Source organism: Panulirus ornatus, chromosome 40, assembly GCF_036320965.1.
Source record: "Panulirus ornatus isolate Po-2019 chromosome 40, ASM3632096v1, whole genome shotgun sequence".
Classification (NCBI taxonomy): Eukaryota; Metazoa; Arthropoda; class Malacostraca; order Decapoda; family Palinuridae; genus Panulirus; species Panulirus ornatus.
The window spans coordinates 10,334,543-10,359,542 of record NC_092263.1 but is presented as its reverse complement, the minus strand read 5'-3'; the positions used below and the strand labels follow the sequence as shown (position 1 = coordinate 10,359,542).

The following is a 25,000-nucleotide window of genomic DNA, read 5'->3' as shown; positions in this document are numbered from 1 at the left end:
GTTCATCCAGACACCACGACACTGGTGGCACAAGTGTGGAGATAAGCGCTGTGTATTCGCTTATCAACTCCCGGATGCTCCCATATCGCTAAGACTTGAAGCACCAACATGGGCCGCTTGCCATACAGTAACTTTATGTTTATATTTAACTTCGTATGTGTATGTATACCCCTGCAGGTGTCTATGTATATTTAAAGTGGCATATGTCGTGGTGTGATAGTGGCTGTGATGTGTAGCGATGGTGCAAGTGGTGATATGGTGGAAAATTCACATATTTTCCACCACTGGGGGCTTCCAGTGTGTGTGTGTGTGTGTGTGTGTGTGTGTGTCCTTGCATATCATTTCAGTCTTAATGAATTGTGTGGACCGTGTCATGCGCACGGGTATATATATATATATATATATATATATATATATATATATATATATATATATATATATATATATATATATATAATAAGTTTATGATACGTTCGTGGTCTGTCTTGGACAATCACATATTTACCCAATGGCGTCGTAGCTTCGTCTCTTCGATGTATATCAACTGACTGTTATATTTCTCTCTTGTGTCTCCCCTGATGATGATGTGATTATGACACGAAAGTGCACTTGGCAACCTAGCGTCTTTCATTTCCCCCCGTGGACTCATTGGAATATATATATATATATATATATATATATATATATATATATATATATATATATATATATATATATATATATATTCCTATGAGTCCACGGGGAAAATGAAACACGAAAAGTTCCCAAGTGTACTTTCGTGTCATAATCATATCATCATATATTCTTGCTTGTCATGCCTTTAATGCCTCGTACTGCAAGCTTAAGGCGTTCAAGATTTATTTATTTTTTTTAACTTTGTGAAAGGGGGAGGAGGAGGTTGGGGGGTGGTGGTTAACCTACCCCCCCCCACTCACCCATTACCCCCCCCCCCCCTTCCCACCTCTGAGAGTTCGTTATGATGTATATTTAGCTTTCGTGACGCGTGTGTATATATATATATATATATATATATATATATATATATATATATATATATATATATATATATATCCCTTGGGGATAGGGGAGAAAGAATACTTGCCACGTATTCCCTGCGTGTCGTAGAGGGCGACTAAAAGGGGAGGGAGCGGGGGGACTGGAAATCCTCCCCTCTCGTTTTTAATTTTCCAAAAGGAACAGAGAAGGGGGCCAGGTGAGGATATTCCCTCAGAGGCCCAGTCCTCTGTTCTTAACGCTACCTCGCTAACGCGGGAAGTGGCGAATAGTTTGAAAGAGAAAAAGAAATATATATATATATATATATATATATATATATATATATATATATATAGTTCGCTCACTGGCCACTAGGATGCGTCCGGGCATCATAATGTAGAGGGAATAACAAGAGATGGTGTGGCTCGTCTTATATCGTGAGGCCGTTTTTTTTTTGTGTTCTAGATAACGACTTCCATCCGGATTTAGTTTAAAAATAAAACGGAATGATATATATATATATATATATATATATATATATATATATATATATATATATATATATATAAAGCCCGGATACGCACATATACATGCACAGACATATACATATATACACATGTACACATTCATACTTGCTGCTTTCCTCCATTTACGTCGCCACCCCCGCCATATTATATATATATATATATATATATATATATATATATATATATATATATATATATATATATATATATATATAAGAATTCTCCGATTTATGAAGCGAAATTAAATGTCTCGCACCGAAAGTTCAGGGTTAAACACTGTAATGTCGCCTCCAAATATAACTTTTAACATTAACAAAATTATATATATATCTATCTATCTATCTATCTATATATATATATATATATATATATATATATATAAAGATAAAATCATACTGGTTAAACTTTACATTTAACGACAAGTTCAAACTTTTAACCGGGAATGTGTTAAATAATTTAACAAGGTCATTCGTGAACTAGTGATGTTGGTGGTAGTGATACTATTTTAGTGTTATCAATTAGCTAGTTAGGTAAGGTTAAAACTAAGTTAGTTAGGTTAGGTCTACTATATTAGGTTAGCTAGGATAAACCCCGTATATTGAGCTAGGTGATATAAACCTAGTATATTGAGTTAGCTAGGATAAACCCCGTATATTGAGCTAGGTGATATAAACCTCGTATATTGAGTTAGCTAGGATAAACCCCGTATATTGAGCTAGGTGATATAAACCTCGTATATTGAGTTAGCTAGGATAAACCCCGTATATTGAGCTAGGTAATATAAACCTAGTATATTGAGTTAGCTAGGATATACCTCCGTATGCTGTGCTAGGTAATATAAACCTCGTATATTGAGTTAGCTAGGATAAACCCCCGTGTACTGAGCTAGGTAATATAAACCTCATATTTTGAGTTAGCTAGGATAAACCCCCGTGTACTGAGCTAGGTAATATAAACCTCATATATTGAGTTAGCTAGGATAAACCCCTCGTATATTGAGCTAGGTAATATAAACCTAGTATATTCAGTTAGCTAGGATAAACCCCTCGTATATTGAGCTAGGTAATATAAACCTTGTAAGTTAAGTTAACTAGGATAAACCCCCTTATATTGATCTAGGTAATATAAACCTCGTATATTAAGTTAGTTAGAATAAACCCCCTTATACTGAGCTAGGTGATATAAACCTCGTATATTAAGTTAGCTAGGATAAACCCCCTTATACTGAGCTAGGTAATATAAACCTCGTATATTGAGTTAGCTAGAATAAACCCCCTTATATTGATCTAGGTAATATAAACCTCGTATATTAAGTTAGCTAGGATAAACCCCCGTAGGTTTATGGCATTCATTTTGGCAGTGGTGTAAGGGAACACGGCCACCTGGGGTCGCCACTGATAATACACGAGGCTGCTAGCTTAGCCTAGTTAAATCTAGTGTAGGCTAGTACTAGTTAAATTTGGTGTAGGCTAGTACTAGTTAAATTTGGTGTAGGCTAGTACTAGTTAAATTTGGTGTAGGCTAGTACTAGTTAAATTTGGTGTAGGCTAGTACTAGTTAAATTTGATGTAGGCTAGTACTAGTTAAATTTGGTGTAGGCTAGTACTAGTTAAATTTGGTGTAGGCTAGTACTAGTTAAATTTGATGTAGGCTAGTACTAGTTAAATTTGGTGTAGGCTAGTACTAGTTAAATTTGGTGTAGGCTAGTACTAGTTAGATTTGATAAAAGCTAGTACTAGTTAAATTTGATGTAGGCTAGTACTAGTTAAATTTGGTGTAGGCTAGTACTAGTTAAATTTGGTGTAGGCTAGTACTAGTTAAATTTGATGTAGGTTAGTACTAGTTAAATTTGGTGTAGGCTAGTACTAGTTAGATTTGATAAAAGCTAGTACTAGTTAAATTTGGTGTAGGTTAATACTAGTTAAATTTGGAGTAGGCTAGTACTAGTTAAATTTGATAAAAGCTAGTACTAGTTAAATTTGGTGTAGGCTAGTACTAGTTAAATTTCGTGTAGGCTAGTACTAGTTAAATTTGATGTAGGCTAGTACTAGTTAAATTTGGTGTAGGCTAGTACTAGTTAAATTGGGTGTAGGCTAGTACTAGTTAAATTGGGTGTAGGCTAGTACTAGTTAAATTTGGTGTAGGCTAGTACTAGTTAAATTTGGTGTAGCTTAGTCAAATTTAAGGTATGCTAGTCATTGAATGTATTTTGATTATTGTTAGTATTACTAGATATATAACCTGTTATTATAATTATATTACAAACTTCTCGTCTAACAATTCCGTAACTGCTTTAAGGGCAAAGACTTCAGGTTAAATTTCGTTTCAGGTTAAATTTCGCTTCAGGTTAAATTTCGCATCATCGTCTGTCTTGCCCGTGTATGTTCAATCTCCATTGCCATAACAGTTATTATTATTATTATTATTATTATTATTATTATTATTATTATCATCCCTGGGGATAGGGGATAAAGAATACTTCCCACGTATTCCCTGCGTGTCGTAGAAGGCGACTAAAAGGGAAGGGAGCGGGGGGCTGGAAATCCTCCCCTCTTGTTTTTTTTTTTTTTTTTTTCTCAAAGAAGGAACAGAGAAGGGGGCCAGATGAGGATATTCCCTCAAAGGCCCAGTCCTCTGTTCTTAACGCTACCTCGCTAACGCGGGAAATGGCGAATAGTATGAAAGAAAAAGAAAGAATTATTATTATTATTATTATAATTATTATTATTATTATTATTATTATTATTACTTATTATTATTATTATTATGCAAGAAGGCGATTAATTCACGTCTTTTAAGACGTGTGTGAGTGTGTGTGTATATATATATATATATATATATATATATATATATATATATATATATATATATATATATATTCATATATATATATATTCATATATATATATATATATATATATATATATATATATATATATATATATATATATATATTCATATATATTCATATATATTCTATGTCACATTTTTATGTTGTTGGGGAGACTATGGAGAGATAGTGGGAGATAAAAACAACGTCTCTTTTAACAAGCTCGTTAGAGTACGCTACTCGTTAGGTGCCCCTCTCTGTGTACGACCCCTGAACACCCGACAGCCCAATAGCCTCGTTAGAGGCCTAACTACCCTTGAGGCCTAGCTAGTTCAAGATGCAGCTGACTTCATACCCATTTAACTAGTTACCTCGACCATTGGCTAATAACTAGTTTTGAGTGCTAGTTCTCTCAAATTGGCCCCTCCCCTGCTAGCGACGCAGCAGCAGGAACAGCAACAACAGCAGCAGCAGGAGGAGGAAGCAGCAGCAGAAGGAGTACCAGGAGCAGCAGGAGGAAGCAGGAGCAGCAACAGGAGGAAGCAGGAGCAGCAGCAGAAGGAGTAGCAGCAGGAGGAAGCAGGAGCAGCAGCAGAAGGAGTAGCAGCAGGAGGAAGCGGGAGCAGCAGCAGCAGCAGAAGGAGTAGCAGCAGGAGGAAGCAGCAGCAGCAGCAGAAGGAGCAGCAGCAGAAGGAGTAGCAGCAGGAGGAAGCAGGAGCAGCAGCAGTAGCAGGAGGAAGCAGCAGCAGCAGTAGCAGCAGCAGCAGAAGGAGGCAGCAGCAGAAGGAGTAGCAGCAGCAGGAGGCAGCAGCAGCAGGAGGCAGCAGCAGAAGGAGCAGCAGCAGCAGAAGCAGTAGCAGCAGAAGGAGTAGCAGCAGGAGCAACAGGAGGAGCAGCAGGAGCAGCAGAAGGAGTAGCAGCAGGAGCAATAGGAGGAAGCAGGAGGAGCAGCAGCAGCAGGAAGCAGAAGGAGGCAGCAGGAGGAGGAGGAGCGGTGGTGGTGGTGGTTGGGTTGCTGGCTGCCTGCAGCAGCAGGAGGCCCCACAGCTGATCTGCCATGCGTATCGATCACCCGCCGTGGGGGGGGGGGGGTCCCTCCGGCGGGGCGAGGCTGACCTGACCTGACCTGACCTGACCTGACCTGACCTGACTACCTATCTACTTAAAGCCTGGCCTGTCTACTCTTTATCTACCCCTTTCCCCTTTTACCTACTTCCCCTTCCTTTTACCCCCCTCCCTCCTCCTCCACTTCCCCTTCCCTCCTCCCTCCCTCCACTTCCCCTTCCCCTTCCCTCCACTTCCCTTCCCTCCCTTCGCTTCCCTTCCCTTCCCTCCCTTCGCTTCCCTTCCCTCCCTTCGCTTCCCTTCCCTTCCCTCCGCTTCCGTCGATTGCCACAAACCACTACACTCCCCCTCCCTCCTTCCCTTCCCCCTTCCCTTCTTCTCTACCCCTTTCCACCTCTTCCCCCCCCCTCCCCAAACCACCCCTTCCCATCCCTTTCCCTCCGTGGGCCAGAGAATCCCCTTATCTCCCTTATCTCCCCCCCCTTATATACCCCCACCCCCCCTCATCCCCCTCCCCTCCCTTCCCCTCCCCCGTGTAGACACCAGATCACATACATGGACCTAGACATCCACTGATGCACGACGTCATCATAAAAACCCCCCCTCCCTTTCCCCTTCCCTCCCCCCAACACATATCACTTATTCCCCCCCCCCCCACGACACACACACACACACACACACACACACACACACACACACACTGGTCAGCAGCTGCCATGTTGGCCCAGAAGGTGAGGCGCTCGTCCCGGGCTTCTGTCGGCACAGGGTTCGGTACCAGCTCCAGCTCTCCCCCCCTTCCCCCCTTCCTTCCCCCCTCCCACACCCCCCCCCCCCCCCACACCCCACCCCCACCACCACCGCCATTCGGAAATTTCTAGAGACTCTGGGCGGACCGTGTCCTGAGCAGCGCACAGTCATGCCGTCTAACCCCCGCCCTCGCCCCTTCTTCCTCCCCTTCCTTCCCCTTCCCCTTCCCCTTCCCCCCCACGATGCAACATGGTCCGTACAGTGATGGTCCACTAGCAACATGGTCCGTACAGTGATGGTCCACCAGCGACATGTTCCGTACAGTGATGGTCCACCAGCGACATGGTCTGTACAGTGATGGTCTACTAGTCTGTACAGTGATGGTCCACCAGCGACATAGTCTGTACAGTGATGGTCCACCGGCGACATGGTCTGTACAGTGATGGTCTACTAGTCTGTACAGTGATGGTCCACCAGCGACATGGTTTGTACAGTGATGGTCTACTAGTCTGTACAGTGATGGTCCACCAGCGACATGGTCTGTACAGTGATGGTCTACTAGTCTGTACAGTGATGGTCCACCAGCGACGTGGTCTGTACAGTGATGGTCCACCAGCGACATGGTTTGTACATTGATGGTCTACTAGTCTGTACAGTGATGGTCTACCAGCGACATGGTCTGTGCAGTGATGGTCCACCAGCGACATGGTTTGTACAGTGATGGTCTACTAGTCTGTACAGTGATGGTCCACCAGCGACGTGGTCTGTACAGTGATGGTCCACCAGCGACATGGTTTGTACATTGATGGTCTACTAGTCTGTACAGTGATGGTCCACCAGCGACATGGTCCGTACAGTGATGGTCCACCAGCGACATGGTCTTTACAGTGATGGTCCACCAGCGACATGGTCTGTACAGTGATGGTCTACCAGCGACATGGTCTGTACAGTGATGGTCTACTAGTTTGTACAGCGATGGTCTACCAGCGACATGGTCTGTACAGTGATGGTCCACCAGCAACATGGTCTGTACAGTGATGGTCCACCAGCAACATGGTCCGTGCAGTGATGGTCCACCAGCAACATGGTTCGTAAAGTGATGGTCCACCAGCAACATGGTCCGTACAGTGATGGTCCACCAGCAACATGGTCCGTACAGTGATGGTCCACCAGCAACATGGTCCGTACAGTGATGGTCCACTAGCAACATGGTCCGTACATTGATGGTCCACTAGCAACATGGTCCGTAGTGATGGTCTACTAGCAACATGGTCCGTACAGTGATGGTCCATCAGCAACATGATCTGTACAGTGATGGTCCACTAGCAACATGGTCCGTAGTGATGGTCTACTAGCAACATGGTCTGTACAGTGATGGTCCACTAGCAACATTGTCCGTAGTGATGGTCTACTAGCAACATGGTCTGTACAGTGATGGTCCACCAGCAACATGGCCTGTAAAGTGATGGTCCACCAGGAATATGGTCCGTGCCGTGATGGTCCACTAGCAACATGGTCTGTAAATTGATGGTCCACTAGCAACATGGTCTGTACAGTGATGGTCCACCGACATGGTTCGTACAGTGATGGTCCACCAGCAACATGGTCTGTACAGCGATGGTCTACTGGCAACATGGTCCGTACAGTGATGGTCCACCAGCAACATGATCTGTACAGTGATGGTCCACTAGCAACATGGTCTGTATAGTGATGGTCCACTAGCAACATGGTCTGTACAGTGATGGTCCACCAGCGACATGGTCCGTACAGTGATGGTCCACCAGCAACATGGTCTGTACAGTGATGGTCCACCAGCAACATGGTCTGTACATTGATGGTCCACCAGCAACATGGTCCGTACAGTGATGGTCTACCAGGAACATGGTCCGTGCAGTGATGGTCTTTACGCAAGACTAGGGCAGCACACATGTAGTGGTGGCAGTATATATGTGTGTAGTGGTTGGGAGGCACTTATATATGTAGTGGTGGTGGCAGCAGTGGGAGGCATATATGTAGTGGTGGCAGCAGCAGTGGAAGGCATATATACACGTAGTGGTGACAGGTGTGGGTAGTGGTGGTGGTGGCAGCAGCAGTGGAAGGCATATATACACGTAGTGGTGGCAGGTGTGGGTAGTGGTGGTGGTGGCAGCAGCAGTGGGAGGCATATATGTAGTGGTGGCAGTAGCGGGAGGCAGGTGTGTGTGTGTGTGTAGTGGTAGCACAGTGGAGGGAGGCAGGTGTGTGTGTGTGTAGTGGTAGCACAGTGGAGGGAGGCAGGTGTGTGTGTGTGTAGTTTTAGCACAGTGGAGGGAGGCAGGTGTGTGTGTGTGTAGTGGTAGCACAGTGGAGGGAGGCAGGTGTGTGTGTGTGTGTGTGTAGTGGTAGCACAGTGGAGGGAGGCAGGTGTGTGTGTGTGTGTAGTGGTAGCACAGTGGAGGGAGGCAGGTGTGTGTGTGTGTGTGTAGTGGTAGCACAGTGGAGAGTGGCAGGTGTGTGTGTGTGTGTGTGTAGTGGTAGCACAGTGGAGGGAGGCAGGTGTGTGTGTGTAGTGGTAGCACAGTGGAGGGAGGCAGGTGTGTGTGTGTGTGTAGTGGTAGCACAGTGGAGGGAGGCAGGTGTGTGTGTGTGTGTGTAGTGGTAGCACAGTGGAGGGAGGCAGGTGTGTGTGTGTGTAGTGGTAGCACAGTGGAGGGAGGCAGGTGTGTGTGTGTGTAGTGGTAGCACAGTGGAGGGAGGCAGGTGTGTGTGTGTGTGTAGTGGTAGCACAGTGGAGGGAGGCAGGTGTGTGTGTGTGTAGTGGTAGCACAGTGGAGGGAGGCAGGTGTGTGTGTGTGTGTAGAGGTAGCACAGTGGAGGGAGGCAGGTGTGTGTGTGTGTAGTGGTAGCACAGTGGAGGGAGGCAGGTGTGTGTGTGTGTAGTGGTAGCACAGTGGAGGGAGGCAGGTGTGTGTGTGTGTAGTGGTAGCACAGTGGAGGGAGGCAGGTGTGTGTGTGTGTAGTGGTAGCACAGTGGAGGGAGGCAGGTGTGTGTGTGTGTGTAGTGGTAGCACAGTGGAGGGAGGCAGGTGTGTGTGTGTGTGTGTGTAGTGGTAGCACTGTGGAGGGAGGCAGGTGTGTGTGTGTGTGTGTAGTGGTAGCACAGTGGAGGGAGGCAGGTGTGTGTGTGTGTGTAGTGGTAGCACAGTGGAGGGAGGCAGGTGTGTGTGTGTGTGTGTAGTGGTAGCACAGTGGAGGGAGGCAGGTATGTGTATGTAGTGGTAGCACAGTGGAGGGAGGCAGGTGTGTGTGTGTGTAGTGGTAGCACAGTGGAGGGAGGCAGGTGTGTGTGTGTGTAGTGGTAGCACAGTGGAGGGAGGCAGGTGTGTGTGTGTAGTGGTAGCACAGTGGAGGGAGGCAGGTGTGTGTGTGTGTGTGTGTGTAGTGGTAGCACAGTGGAGGGAGGCAGGTGTGCGGGCTTGGGAGAGGGGAAGGGAGAGGGGAGAGGTGAGGGGCAGGTCTTTGCTCTCGTGTGTGCCAACACCCGGGCACTGGGCCAAGCTGCCTGTGACGTCATACGCTCCCTCCCTCTCCCACACACACACACACACACACACACACACACACACTACACATACTACCCTTACCATAAGTGTCTACTTAATGCATCTACTTCTACTTCACTGGAAGGATCGACAATGGTTGTAGATCATAAGTGTTGTTAACGTCATTTGGAACTTATCGTGTTTCATTTCCCCCCCTGGACTCTTAGGAATATATATATATATATATATATATATATATATATATATATATATATATATATATATATATATATATATATATATATATATGGACAAGCTCGTTAGGTGGTTTGGTCTACGTAGGTCAGACGTGAGGAGGTCAAAGTCTTTCCTTTGACCTGGGTCAACCCCGTTGTAATGAGCGGAAACCCGTGGGGGGGTCCAGTAGACGGGGTGGGTCTGTGTCCAGTAGACGGGGTGGGTCTGTGTCCAGTAGACGGGGTGGGTCTGTGTCCAGTAGACGGGGTGGGTCTGTGTCCAGTAGACGGGGTGGGTGTGTCTAGTAGACGGGGTGGGTCTGTGTCCAGCAGACGGGGTGTGTCTGTGTCCAGTAGACGGGGTGGGTCTGTCTAGCAGACGGGGTGGGTCTGTGTCCAGTAGACGGGGTGGGTCTGTCTAGCAGACGGGGTGGGTCTGTGTCCAGCAGACGGGGTGGGTCTGTCTAGCAGACGGGGTGGGTCTGTGTCCAGTAGACGGGGTGGGTCTGTCCAGCAGACAGGGTGGGTCTGTGTCCAGCAGACGGGATGGGTCTGTCCAGCAGACAGGGTGGGTCTGTCTAGCAGACGGGGTGGGTCTAGCAGACGGGGTGGGTCTGTGTCCAGCAGATAGGGTGGGTCTGTCTAGCAGACGGGGTGGGTCTAGCAGACGGGGTGGGTCTGTGTCCAGCAGACGGGGTGGGTCTGTCTAGCAGACAGGCCCTTAAACCCATTAAGACACACGACCAAGCAGGAGAGCAGTGGGTCTCATGCCACGCCCACCTCCTGTATTATGACGACTCGACCCTCCCTCCATACCTTGCCCTTGGCGTGTGTGGCTGACCCTGTTGCCAACGCGAGGGAGGGAGCGCCGGTACTGGAGTACTAACCCCTTCCCCAAGCACTCACTGCTGGCCTGAGGGGGCACACACACACACACACACACACACACACACACACACACACACACACACACACACACACCTGCCTTCCACACCGCTGCCACCACTACATATATGCCTCCCACTGCCGCCACCACCACCACTACCTATATATATGCCTTCCACTACTGCCACCACCACCACCACTACCACTACTCACACATGTCTCCCACTGCTGCCACCACTACATATATGCCTCCCACTGCTGCCACCACTACATATATACCTCCCACTGCTGCCACCACTACATATATGCCTCCCACTGCTGCCACCCACTACATATATGCCTCCCACTGCTGCCACCACTACATATATGCCTCCCACTGCTGCCACCACTACATATATACCTCCCACTGCTGCCACCACTACATATATGCCTCCCACTGCTGCCACCCACTACATATATGCCTCCCACTGCTGCCACCCACTACATATATGCCTCCCACTGCTGCCACCCACTACATATATGCCTCCCACTGCTGCCACCACTTGCTGTGCTCGTGGGTTGTAGAGGTTGTAGGCAGCAGACGCCCCCCCAGGGGAGTACAACTCCCCCTGAGGTAGGATGTTGTTGAAGTGATGGACTGGATCCATCTTACAACCTCCATTTTAGGACCACTGATTTGATTATTTTTTTTCCTCAATACAGACTGCAGGACTTTGCTTCATACCTCTCCACTTCCCTAATTTGATTTACTATCCCGTGTTCTCACATATGTATTTGTCTCTCTCTCTCTCTCAAAGTCCTTATTGCTGTAGAAATTATGTGATTGTGATAATACAGGATGGCAGGATGGTCTTCGTCTGTCACCAACCGGTTTTGCGGATCTTTGATTTCGGTTTTTTGAGAGTTTAAGGACAGTGGCTGCTTGTGTCAAGATCCGGGACAAGTTCGATTCTTTTTTGGGGGGGTTGGGGAGGGATCAGGCCGCCCGCTCCCTTGCAGCCCTGAAATATGTGGTCGAAATGGACCAGTGTTTCCAAATTGGCTTAAAAGTAATGTTACAATGTATGACGAATCACCCTTATGGTCGTATCACGCCTCCATACATGGCGTTCTTTATCTCATCACAAACCAAGACCTACATACATTTGAGGATCTCCAAAAGTTTATGGTCCAATAGATTACGGCATCGTGGAGTCATGCAGAGGCGCTCGAGTCTCGCCTGTCTCTCTTGCCAACGAGAAGGTGAAATAAAGTAGGAGGACAGTGCTGGCCCCACCGAAGACCAATTGGCCCCTTTAACACATTCATGACTTGTCCCCATCCATGTCGTAATTCACATTTTATTATAGACATTTTCTCCCTCTTTCCCCCTATTGAATAACCTCATCTTCCTGGTGTCCTTCCAGACATCTTACTTTCCCCAGAGAATTTGCCGGCGGAAGACGTGTCCATCCACCTCCTTCGACCTCAACACACACACACACACACACACACACACACACACACACACACACGATGTTGAAAAAAAAAAAGATAGATGGGGGTCACTGGGGGTCACTTCTTATTGGAAGACACAGACACACCACAGAGCGCACGCGCCTGCCTGTGTTAGCACACCTTGTGTGAATCTCGAACCTCCCCAGACATCATAAACATTCATGGACTGTCTATATTGCCCCGTGTGACATTTTGTTCTAAGCTCATTTCGTCAACAACAGGACTTTAACACCACCGTATGACCTCGGATGGTTGGGGGGGAACACACACACACACACTGGATGGTATAGGGGCTAAGGTGGAATCCCCCACGCAGATTATCAACAACTCTCCCCCCATATCATATTCTAGTCTTTCAGGTCATTGTACTTATGAAAACCTTTTTTAAGGGTTTGACTCTCTCTCTCTCTCTCTCTCTCTCTCTCTCTCTCTCTCTCTCTCTCTCTCTCTCTCTCTCTCTCTCTCTCTCTCTCTCTCCTGGGCGGTGCCGGCTGATGTCATTGCTGTGTGTGTGTGTGTGTGTGTGTGTGTGGGTTTAAAATGGAATATCAGGCATTCCTTCCCTTCCCTTTTCTCTTTCGAGATCCTATTCCACTCGTCTCTTTTGAGATGAGAAGCTGAGTTCCTTCACTCAGTGGACGTGTTTAAAAAAAACACACTCTCTCTCCTCCTTCTTCTTCTTCGTCTTTATCCAGTGGCAGACCATTCTGGTCAACAACACAGAAGAAAAGACAAAAAAAGGGGGGTGGTGTGTGTGGAGGGGTCCCCCCACAATCTCTACAAGTACCTAAATTCTTTACCATCTTCGCTTCTTCTACTGACGAAGGAGTTCTCCTTGACCCACCCACCCACACACCCCCCAAAAAGCTTGAATGGCTGACCAACATTGCCTCACACAGTATATGACGTGCCTCGCTGCAAATCTCACGTCCCTCCCTATAATCTTTCTTTGTGCTGGCCACACTCAGAGGGGAAGAAAAAAAAAACAAAAAAAAGAGGAATGCTTCTGTTTCTGACCACATTCAAGGCGCATACACCACAATGAAGGTATACGAACATTGCTCTTGGATTCTGATGTGTTTGCTGTGTCTGAAGCTGTACACAGACCCCACAAAATCAAAAGAGGTTTTTATTTTTCCCCCTTTGAAAAGACATTGATGCAAGCTTATCTAAAAGGAAAGTAACTTTGGTGTTGCATCCAAAACATCATGTTTTGACCTGCCATTTCCAAAGTTTTTAAAAAAAGCTTTGCTGAACTCTTTTGTTTATCTTAAGAGTCATTTATTTGTGACATAATAACTGAAGACCTTCTGGGGGATATCCTATGTTGTACTAAGCGATATCTCGAAAGTTTATTTTTCCAAATAGTTAACAGCACCGGGATCTAGTCTCCAAACTTCCCATTTCTGGTTTTCCCTCCGTAAATAGTCGTGTTATATCCAGGTTCCTCCACGGTGGCTTCCACTCTCAGTAGACGCTTGTCTTTTCTTCTTCAACGCCATTTTCCCACCATGGCCCTCATCATGTCTCCCTACGCAGTTCAACCTCATCATAAATTCTCTTTCTGTTCTTCAGCAGATGAATGAAATACAATCAATACGCTCACGGCGACTCCACACCCCCATTTTCTCCACTTCTTTCGAATGCGATCTATCATCTGTTGTTCGATTATGTTTCCTCGTCTCCTTAACACATCCTCGACAAACTTTAATTTGGACGTGTGTCCTTAGTTAATCTCTCTAGAATCAAAGTTCATACTAATTTCTTCTCTCTTTTCACAACACAAAAAAACAGATCCTCACAGCAATTCCCACCACGACACGTCACGAGAAATACGTGTACACAACCACCCTACCTAACCACACACACACACACACACACACACACACACACACACATCCCTAAGTCTGCGTCTAAGAGAAAGGGAGCTCTGTTTCCATGATGGAAAATCATCCTACGAATCATCATCATCATTCATCATCATCCGAATGATACATGGGATTCATATATGTATTTAGCATTCTGACGTCAGAGGTAGTTCCGTCTGTACACATTTGGAAAGGTTGAATTCGTATACAACATGACTTACGAACTCGGTCCAGCCTAATTCCAAACACTTAAACCCACTTTCCCTGAGCCGATTTGTACGTGTATATATATATATATATATATATATATATATATATATATATATATATATATATATATATATATATATATATATATATACACATCTTTTCTTTTCTTTCATACTATATGCCATTTCCCGCATTAGCGACGTAGCGTTCAGAACAGAGGACTGGGCCTTAGAGGGAATATCCTCACCTGGCCCCCTTCTCTGTTCCTTCTTTTGGAAAATTAAAAAAAAAAAACGAGAGGGGAGGATTTCCAGCCCCTGCTCCATATATATATATATATATATATATATATATATATATATATATATATATATATATATATATATATATATATATATATATATATGTATATACATCTGTATGTGGGTGGGTTGGGCCATTCTTTCGTCTGTTTCCTTGCGCTACCTCGCTAACGTGGGAGACAGCGACAAAGCAAAATAAATAATGAATAAATAAATATATATATATATACAATTTTCGTCTCTGCTCCTGAGAGGCAGCCCACACAACCGTGGGCCAGCTGCTCCCTGACATAGTTACTGTGTGTGTGTGTGTGTGTGTGGCCGTCAGCAATTCAAGGGGGTGGCGTTCCGTTGTAATGTCTGCTTTTTCCCTCACACCGCTTAGCTTTGGCACACTTTATAACCCTCTCTCTCTCTCTCTCTCTCATGCCTTCCCTGACACCCCTAGCACGACGCGTCGCCTCCCGGAGGTGTTCTTGTGTCTGTAGGCCATTTATGAGACGTGCCATTTAAGGGATAAATGGCTCAGATGAAGACCTTTTTACCCCTCAAGTGAGAGGAGCCTTTTGAGTCATAGATAAACAATGTGGTCGTTTCAGGTGCGTGTGTGGGGTGCTGGACAGACAGTGGTGCAGGGGTTCGAAACCTTCCCTTCGCCAGTGGTGACCACAGACACAACAACGCGCTACCACCACATTACCCCCTTCCTCCTCCACCACAATTATCACCACTGGATGGTTCACCACCTCCACCACAACCACCACAATCTCTCTCGCCACAGTCGCCAGGTTCGCCATCAGCTGGCAACGCTGGAGTGATGTGGTTAACACGTATCACTGCCACACAGACGACATCAATCCAGTACCACAACCATCACTGACACCACAGCCATCACTGACACCACAGCCATCACTGCCACCACAGCCATCACTGCCACCACAGCCATCACTGCCACCACAACCATCACTGCCGCCACAGCCATCACTGCCACCACAGCCATCACTGCCACCACAACCATCACTGACACCACAGCCATCACTGACACCACAACCATCACTGCCACCACAACCATCACTGCCACCACAACCATCACTGCCACCACAGCCATCACTGCCACCACAGCCATCACTGCCACCACAACCATCACTGCCACCACAGCCATCACTGCCACCACAGCCATCACTGCCACCACAACCATCACTGCCACCACAACCATCACTGCCACCACAACCACACCTCACTGCCACCAAAAGCCATCACTGCCACCACAACCATCACTGCCACCACAACCATCACTGCCACCACAACCATCACACTGCCACCACAGCCATCACTGCCACCACAGCCATCACTGCCACCACAACCATCACTCCCACACCATCACTGCCCCACAGCCATCACTGCCACCACACCTCACTTGCCACCACTATCCATCACCACCACACCATCACTCTCACCTACATGCCATCACTGACACCACAGCCATCACTGCCCCCACCATCACTGCCACCACAGCCATCAACTGCCAACCAACCTCTACCCCTCATAAGAGCCATCAAACCACAACCATCACTACCACCACAAGCCATCACTGCCACCCACAGCCATCACTGCCACCACAACCATCACTGCCACCACAACCATCACTGCCACCACAGCCATCACTGCCACCACAGCCATCACTGCCACCACAACCATCACTACACCACAACCATCACTGCCACCACAACCATCACTGCCACCACAGCCATCACTGCCACCACAACCATCACTGACCACCACAGCCATCACTGACACCACAGCCATCACTGCCACCACAGCCATCACTGCCGCCACAACCATCACTGCCACCACAACCAATCACTGCCAACCACAGCCACAACCACACCACCACCACAGCCATCACGGCACCACACAGCTATTACTGCCACCACAGCCATCACTGCCACCACAACCATCTCTACCACCACAACCATCACTGCCACCACAGCCATCACTGCCATCACTGCCACCACAACCACACCACCACCACAACCACACCACCACAACCATCACTACCACCACAACCATCACTACCACCACAACCCATCACAGCCATCACTGCCACCACAGCCATCACTGCCACCACAGCCATCACTGCCACCACAACCATCACTACCACCACAACCATCACTGCCACCACAGCCATCACTGCCACCACAGCCATCACTGCCACCACAACCATCTCTACCACCACAACCATCACTGCCACCACAGCCATCACTGCCATCACTGCCACCACAACCACACCACCACCACAACCACACCACCACAACCATCACTACCACCACAACCATCACAGCCATCACTGCCACCACACCATCACTGCCGACCACAACCATCACTGCCAGCCACAAGCCATCACTGACCACCACAAGCCATCACTGCCACCACAGCCATCATTGCCAGCCACAACCATCACTGCCACCACAACCATCACTGCCACCACAAGCCAGTCGACTGACCACCACAGCCATCACTGCCACCACAACCATCACTGACACCACAACCATCACTGTCCACCACAACCATCACTGCCACCACAGCCATCACTGCCACCACAGCCATCACTGCCACCACAACCACAGCCACCACAACCATCACTGCCACCACAGCCATCACTGCCACCACAACCATCACTGCCACCACAACCATCACTGCCACCACAGCCATCACTGCCACCACAGCCATCACTGCCACCATAACCATCACTACCACCACAACCATCACTGCCACCACAGCCATCACTGCCACCACAACCATCACTGCCACCACAGCCATCACTGCCACCACAACCATCACTGCCACCACAACCACACCACCACCACAACCACACCACCACCACAGCTATTACTACCACCACAACCATCACTGCCACCACAGCCATCACTGCCACCACAACCACACCACCACCACAGCTACACCACCACCACAGCCACACCACCACCACAGCCACACCACCACCACAGCTATAACTACTACCACAACCACACCACAACCATCACTTCCACCACAACCATCACTGCCTCCACAACCATCACTACTACCACAATCACACCAAAACCACACCACCAGCACAACCACACAACCACAACAAACACACCACCACTACAACCACATCACCACCACAACCACACCACCAACACAGCCGTTACTACCACTACAGCCACCACCACCAACACCACAACCATCACCACAACCACACAACCACAACCACCACCAAAGCCATCACCACCACCACAACCATCCCTACCACCACAGCCACAACCACCACCACAACCACAACCACCACCACAACCATCACTACCACCACAACCACCACCAACACACCACTACCACCATCACCACCACCACATGAAGACCAGGTGTCACCACCACAGCCACCATCACCATGATCCTACCATCACCATCACCACCTCCACCACAACCACAGCCACCATCACCACCACCACCACCACCAGAACCATCACCACCACAGCCACCATCACCATGATCCTACCATCACCATCACCACCACCATCACTACCATCACCACAACCACAGCCACCATCACCACCACAGCCACCAGTACCATCACCACCACCACCACCACCAGAACCATCACCACCACAGCCACCATCACCATGATCCTACCATCACCATCACCACCACCATCACTACCATCACCACAACCACAGCCACCATCACCACCACCATCATCTCTCTACCACAGCCACCATCACCACCACCACCACCACCACCTCTTCCTCCTCCACCTCCACCTCCACCTCCTCCTCGGGTGCCTGATCGATCATACGGGCCAGGCGGGGGAGAGAGAGAGAGGGGGTGGGGTGGAGGGTGGGTGGCAGATAGAGGGGGGGGTGTAGATTGTGGTGGAGGGAGGGGAGAAGGGTGAGGGAAGGAGGGGGAGGGGGGGGGGGGAGGTGGTCCTCATAATGTAAACACATTAAATTAATAAGGAACAAGTAGACATGTCCCCCTCCCCCCCCCCCTCCCTCTCTTCCCTCCCCCCCCCGGACCACCAGCTGATACAGCCCAGGACCTGGGGCTGGGGGGGTCACCCCCCCAGCCCCAGCCCCTGGTCCGTCTCTCGACACACATCCCAGGTCAGTTAGTCGACACACACACACACACACACACACACACACACACACACACACACACACACACACACATCCCAGGTCAGTTAGTCGACACAGACACACACACACACACACACACACACATCCCAGGTCAGAGAGAGAGAGAGAGGGGGAGAGAGAGGACTTTAAGTGTGTTCTTAGAATAATATGTACTTAGTCATGTACACGTCTGCAGGCGTACATGGAGGGGAGAGAAAGTACTTGCATGTACAGGTGTCATTATGACTGTACACGTATGTATTGTACGTACACACTCGCTACCCGATGGTGTACACTCAAGACCCAACCCTAGAAATTTGGCCATGCACAACTGTTCTGGCCATTGCTTGGCCATGTACAACTGTTCTGGCCATTGCTTGGCCATGTACAACCATCCTGGCCATTGCATGACCATGTACAAGCATCCTGACCATTGCTTGGCCATGTACAACGATCCTGGCCATTGCTTGACCATGTACAACCATCCTGGCCATTGCTTGACCATGTACAACCATCCTGGCCATTGCATGACCATGTACAACGATCCTGGCCATTGCTTGACCATGTACAATAATTCTGGCCATTGCATGACCATGTACAGCCATCCTGGCCATTGCTTGACCATGTACAATAATTCTGGCCATTGCATGACCATGTACAACCATCCTGGCCATTGCATGACCATGTACAACCATCCTGGCCATTGCATGACCATGTACAGCCATCCTGGATATTGCATGACCATGTACAACCATCCTGGCCATTGCATGACCATGTACAACCATCCTGGCCATTGCATGACCATGTACAACCATCCTGGCCATTGCATGACCATGTACAACCATTCTGGCCATTGCATGACCATGTACAACCATCCTGGCCATTGCATGACCATGTACAACCATTCTGGCCATTGCATGACCATGTACAACCATCCTGGCCATTGCATGACCATGTACAACCATCCTGGCCATTGCGTGACCATGTACAACCACCCTGGCCATTGCTTGGCCATGTACAACCATCCTGGCCATTTGTATAAGTATACACAGGGGTAGATGGTGTACTGTATGATAAGCGGTGTACAGCATGATATGTAGAATGGTGTACAGATGTGATGTATGATAGGTAGTGGTGTACAGGGGTACTGTATTGTAGGTAGAGTGATGTACAGGTGTACTGTATGTCAGGTAGAGTGGTGTACAGGTGTACTGTATGTTAGGTAGAGTGGTGTATAGGTGTACTGTATGTGTGGAGTAGTGTATAGGTGTACTGTATATGTGTCGTTGTGTATAGGTGTACTTTATGATAGGCAGGTGGTGTACAGGTGTACTGTATATGTGGAGTGGTGTATAGGTGTACTGTATATGTGTCGTTGTGTATAGGTGTACTTTATGATAGGCATGTGGTGTATAGGTGAACTGTATGATAGGCAGGTGGTATATAGGTGTACTGTATGTGTGGAGTGGTGTATAGGTGTACTGTATGTATGGAGTGGTGTATAGGTGTACTGTATGATAGGCAGGTGGTATATAGGTGTACTGTATGTGTGGAGTGGTGTATAGGTGTACTGTATATGTGGAGTGGTGTATAGGTGTACTGTATGTATGGAGTGGTGTATAGGAGTACTGTATGTATGTAGTGGTGTATAGGTGTACTGTATGATAGGCATGTGGTGTATAGGTATACTGTATATGTGGAGTGGTGTATAGGTGTACTGTATGATAGGCATGTGGTGTATAGGTGTACTGTATGATAGGCAGGTGGTGTATAGGTGTACTGTATGATAGGCAGGTGGTGTATAGGTGTAGTGTATGATAGGCAGGTGGTGTATAGGTGTACTGTATGTGTGGAGTGGTGTATAGGTGTACTGTGTATGTGGAGTGGTGTATAGGTGTACTGTATGTGTGGAGTGGTGTATAGGTGTACTGTATGTGTGGAGTGGTGTATAGGTGTACTGTATGTGTGGAGTGGTGTATAGGTGTACTGTGTATGTGGAGTGGTGTATAGGTGTACTGTATGATAGGCAGGTGGTGTATAGGTGTACTGTATGATAGGCAGGTGGTGTATAGGTGTACTGTATGTGTGGAGTGGTGTATAGGTGTACTGTGTATGTGGAGTGGTGTATAGGTGTACTGTATGTGTGGAGTGGTGTATAGGTGTACTGTATGTGTGGAGTGGTGTATAGGTGTACTGTATATGTGGAGTGGTGTATAGGTGTACTGTATATGTGGAGTGGTGTATAAGTGTACTGTAAATGTGGAGTGGTGTATAGGTGTACTGTATATGTGGAGTGGTGTATAGGTGTACTGTATGATAGGCAGGTGGTGTATAGGTGTACTGTATGATAGGCAGGTCTTGTATAGGTGTACTGTATGAAATCCGTGTATACCATTGCATTATATCATCTACACACACACACACACACACACACACACACACACACACACACACACACACACATATACATACGTACATGTACACATGTACAGTTACTAAAAGACACACACACACACATACACACACACACACGCATACGCATACATGCATACACTAATTCGTGGATGAATTCTTACACACACACACACACACACACACACACATATACCACTGCATGGACGAATGCACAGACCCCGAGACGAGAGAGAGAGAGAGAGAGAGAGAGAGAGAGAGAGAGAGAGAGAGAGAGAGAGAGAGAGAGAGAGAGGTGGACGGGTGTTGGGGATGTGTATGACAGGCGCAGTAGAGGCGGGTGTAGGGCAGCGCAGACGCAAGGTGTGTTGGAGACATGTCATGTTGGAGAACGCGCCGGGTGTGGCCCTCCCTCCCTCCCTTCCTCCCTCCCTCCCTCCCTCCCTCCCCAACCCTACCTCTCTCTCTCTCTCTCTCTCTCTCTCTCTCTCTCTCTCTCTCTCTCTCTCTCTCTCTCTCCGCCCTCCCCTCTCCTCTTTCCACAACCCCTCCCCTCCTCTCCCCCTCCCCCTCCCCCTCCCCTCCCCTCCGCTCGCTGCTGGGTGGCTGGGTCGATTTGCAGAGGAGGGGAGGGGAAAGGGAGGGGGGTGTGAGAGGGTGAGGGTTCGCTAGGTAGATTCGACAAGAGAGAGAGAGAGAGAGAGAGAGAGAGAGAGAGAGAGAGAGAGAGAGAGAGAGAGAGAGAGAGAGAGAGAAGGGGCGCCAACCCCCCCCACACACACCCTCCCCCTTTCCCTCCCTGCTGGGCCTGCCTGCTGGGCCCTCCCTGCTTGCCTGCTTGTGTGTGTGCCTGCTTGAGGGGGAAGAAGACGTCTTCTTCCCCCTCCACCACCACCACCCCTTCCTTCCCACCACCCCTTCCATCCCACCACCGTCTCACCTACCAACCATCATCATTTCCCCTCCCTCCCTCCCTCTTTTCCCCTCTGGCTTGCGCAGAGAGAGAGAGAGAGAGAGAGAGAGAGAGAGAGAGAGAGAGAGAGAGAGAGAGGGTGCGCCACCCGCCCGCCTCTCCCCCTCCCTCGTCCTCTGACGCCGCACCTCACACAGACACACAGACACACACACACACAGACACACACACACACACAGACACACACACACACACACACACAGACACTGGGTCCTCCAGTAGCGACCTCGGCTGTATAACCAACATGGCTGACCTGAAAGGGCGAGGTGGTGTGTGTGTGTGTGTGTGTGTGTGGTCCTGCTCCGTACACTTGTAGGGCTGCGTAGAGGGAGAGTAAAGTGAGAGAGAGAGAGAGAGAGAGAGAGAGAGAGAGAGAGAGAGAGAGAGAGAGAGAGAGAGAGAGAGGCTGCTGCTCTCTCTGTCTCTCACTTTACTCTCCCTCACCCTCACACCCTCCCTCTATATATCTATCTATCTATCTCTCTATATATCTATCTATGTCTCTATCTATCTATATCTATCTATCTAGGTCCTAAGGAGAGAGAGAGAGAGAGAGAGAGAGAGAGAGAGAGAGAGAGAGAGAGAGAGAGAGAGAGAGAGAGAAAACAGGGGATTCGGTTTTTCTCAGGGAGGCTATAAGGGAGATGGGAGATCGGGAGTGTGTTGTTGTTCTGGCCTGTGTGAGTGATCGAACGAGTGAGTGAGAGTGATCGAGTGATCGAGTGAGTGAGTGAGTGAGTGAGTGAGTGAGTGAGGGAGGGAGGGAGTGACACTCACCCTCACATGTGAATCCCTGCCCGATGATGCCCCACAGTAGGTCGGTGCAGTGGTGGCAGTACACTGGCTTGTGGAAGGTCCGCTTGACGAAGCAGTGAGCAGGAGGCGAGGCCGGGGTCTGTTGGAGAGCCATGCCGGCGACGCCCTCCCTCCCCACCGGCTCCTCCACCACCACCGCCGACGCCACCACCTCCCTGACGGGGTCGTGGCCGTGTGCTGGGGGCCCGCGCCGCCGCCGGACGTGCGAGTCCTGGGGTCGCTTAGCGTGACCCGACGCGGCGGGTGGCGGGGTCGTCCTGGCCGTCTCCTGCTGGGGGAGGTCGTCGTCCTGCTGGTCGTGGCCGGCCTCCTCCTCCTCCTGCTGCTGAGCTGGGTCCTGCTGGTGCTGGTGTGCTGGCGCCGCCACGAACAGCCAGCGCCACCACCTCAACCACCAGCAGCAGAAGCAGCGTCGGGGGCGTTGCTGCTGCTGCTGCTGCTCAGGGCGGTGCTCACGGCGGGCCTGGGCGGCCTGCCGACAGCGTGGCTGCGCCCCGCTCAACAGCCCGGAGTGCGGGCGAGGGCGCCGCCCGCCCCTGCTACTGGGCGATGGGACCACAGCCTGACACCGGCCATCCTACACGGGACTCACATCAACACTGCCGCCCGCCCGCCCGCCCGTCCGCCCGGGCCCCCCCGCGCACGCGCCCTACACCTGGCCCCTCCCGGCCCGGCCCTCCCTGGCCCGGCCCAGCCAGCCAGCCAGGCCCCTGGCCCTTCTTGGCCCTGTCCCTGCCTGGCCCCAGCTGCTGCTGCCTCGTCGTCCACCACCACGTCCCTGACAGACCCTGGTCCCTCTCCCTGTCTCCTGGACACCAGCGGCAGATCTCTCGTCCCTCCTCAGTGTCCCCACACAGCCTCCTCCCTGCCACCCACCTGTCCCACCCCGTCAGGACCCGTCTCTCCCTGTCCCTAATGGCCCCGGCCACCCTGTCCCTGTCCCTCTGTCCCCGCCAGCTCCCGTCCCTGCCAGGCCCTGTCCCTTTTCAATGTCCTCTCCCTGCCAGAACCCATCTCTATCACCCTCTTGTCTCTGCCAGCCTTCGTCCCTGACTGGCCCCTAGCCCAGCTAGGACCTAGCCCAGCTAGGCCCTAGCCCAGCTAGGCCCTAGCCCTGCTAGGCCCTAGCCCTGCTAGGCCCTACCCCTGCTAGGACCCTGACTGGCCCTATCTATCCCTGACAGCCCTTTCTACTCCTCCATGTCAGGTGGCGACCAAACCTGAGAAGCGTAGTCTAGCTTTGTGGAGGATAGGAACAGTTTACCATATCATGTATTACCTCATCCATATAGTTATATGATTCTAACACCTACCAGCAGACACTTGGTCTCCTTAACTACACTCCCTAAAATGGGACTCTGGGCCACAGGTTAGGGACGATGTCCACTCCCAAGTCCCTCCCACACACACACACACACACACACACACACACACACACACACACACACAGAATCCTGAAGCATATTGCCTACTTGGTAAAAAAAAAAATCATACTAAGGCTTTCTCTCTCTTTGTCCCATCCTCATTTATTCACATTTACTCGCCGTGAGTTTCGTCAACCATGTATAGGACCATATTGGAAGTTTGTCCAGCTCCCCTTTTGCAATCCTAGTGTCTCAGAAGGCTTGGCATCACCCGCAAACATATTCCGGTTATTCTGGCTAGTTTTTTTTTCATATTGATGAATGAAACATTGGTCCCAGGATCGAGTCCTGCAGTACGCCAGTGGTGACCTAAACCCGTTTGGAAAAGCCTTCTCCAATACGTGTCCTCTGTTGCCTTGCAGTAAAAAATAATCTATCCATTCAGGGAATCTCCCCTTCCCCTCTTTATATCTGCCTATAGATCGACCTTCTTTCGCCAGTCTTAGGTGTAGCATAGTGTCAAATGCTTTCTGGCAGTCCAAATGTATAAAAGAAGGAACAGAGAATTGGGCAGGTAGGGTATTCCTCAAA

The 25,000-nt window shown here is 49.1% G+C and overlaps 1 protein-coding gene across 7 annotated transcripts in view; it reads right to left on the bottom strand.

Moving 5' to 3' along the window:
• LOC139761371 (diacylglycerol kinase theta) overlaps positions 1-23,273 on the bottom strand; it is a 131,989-nt gene extending 108,716 nt beyond the window's left edge. For all 7 annotated transcript variants that reach the window (XM_071685477.1, XM_071685478.1, XM_071685481.1 and 4 more), the window contains exon 1: positions 23,007-23,273. In XM_071685477.1, the coding sequence (XP_071541578.1) occupies positions 23,007-23,139 (133 nt within the window). In that variant the 5' untranslated portion in view covers positions 23,140-23,273. The remainder of the gene's footprint in view (positions 1-23,006) is intronic.
• Between the last annotated feature and the right edge of the window lie 1,727 nt (positions 23,274-25,000).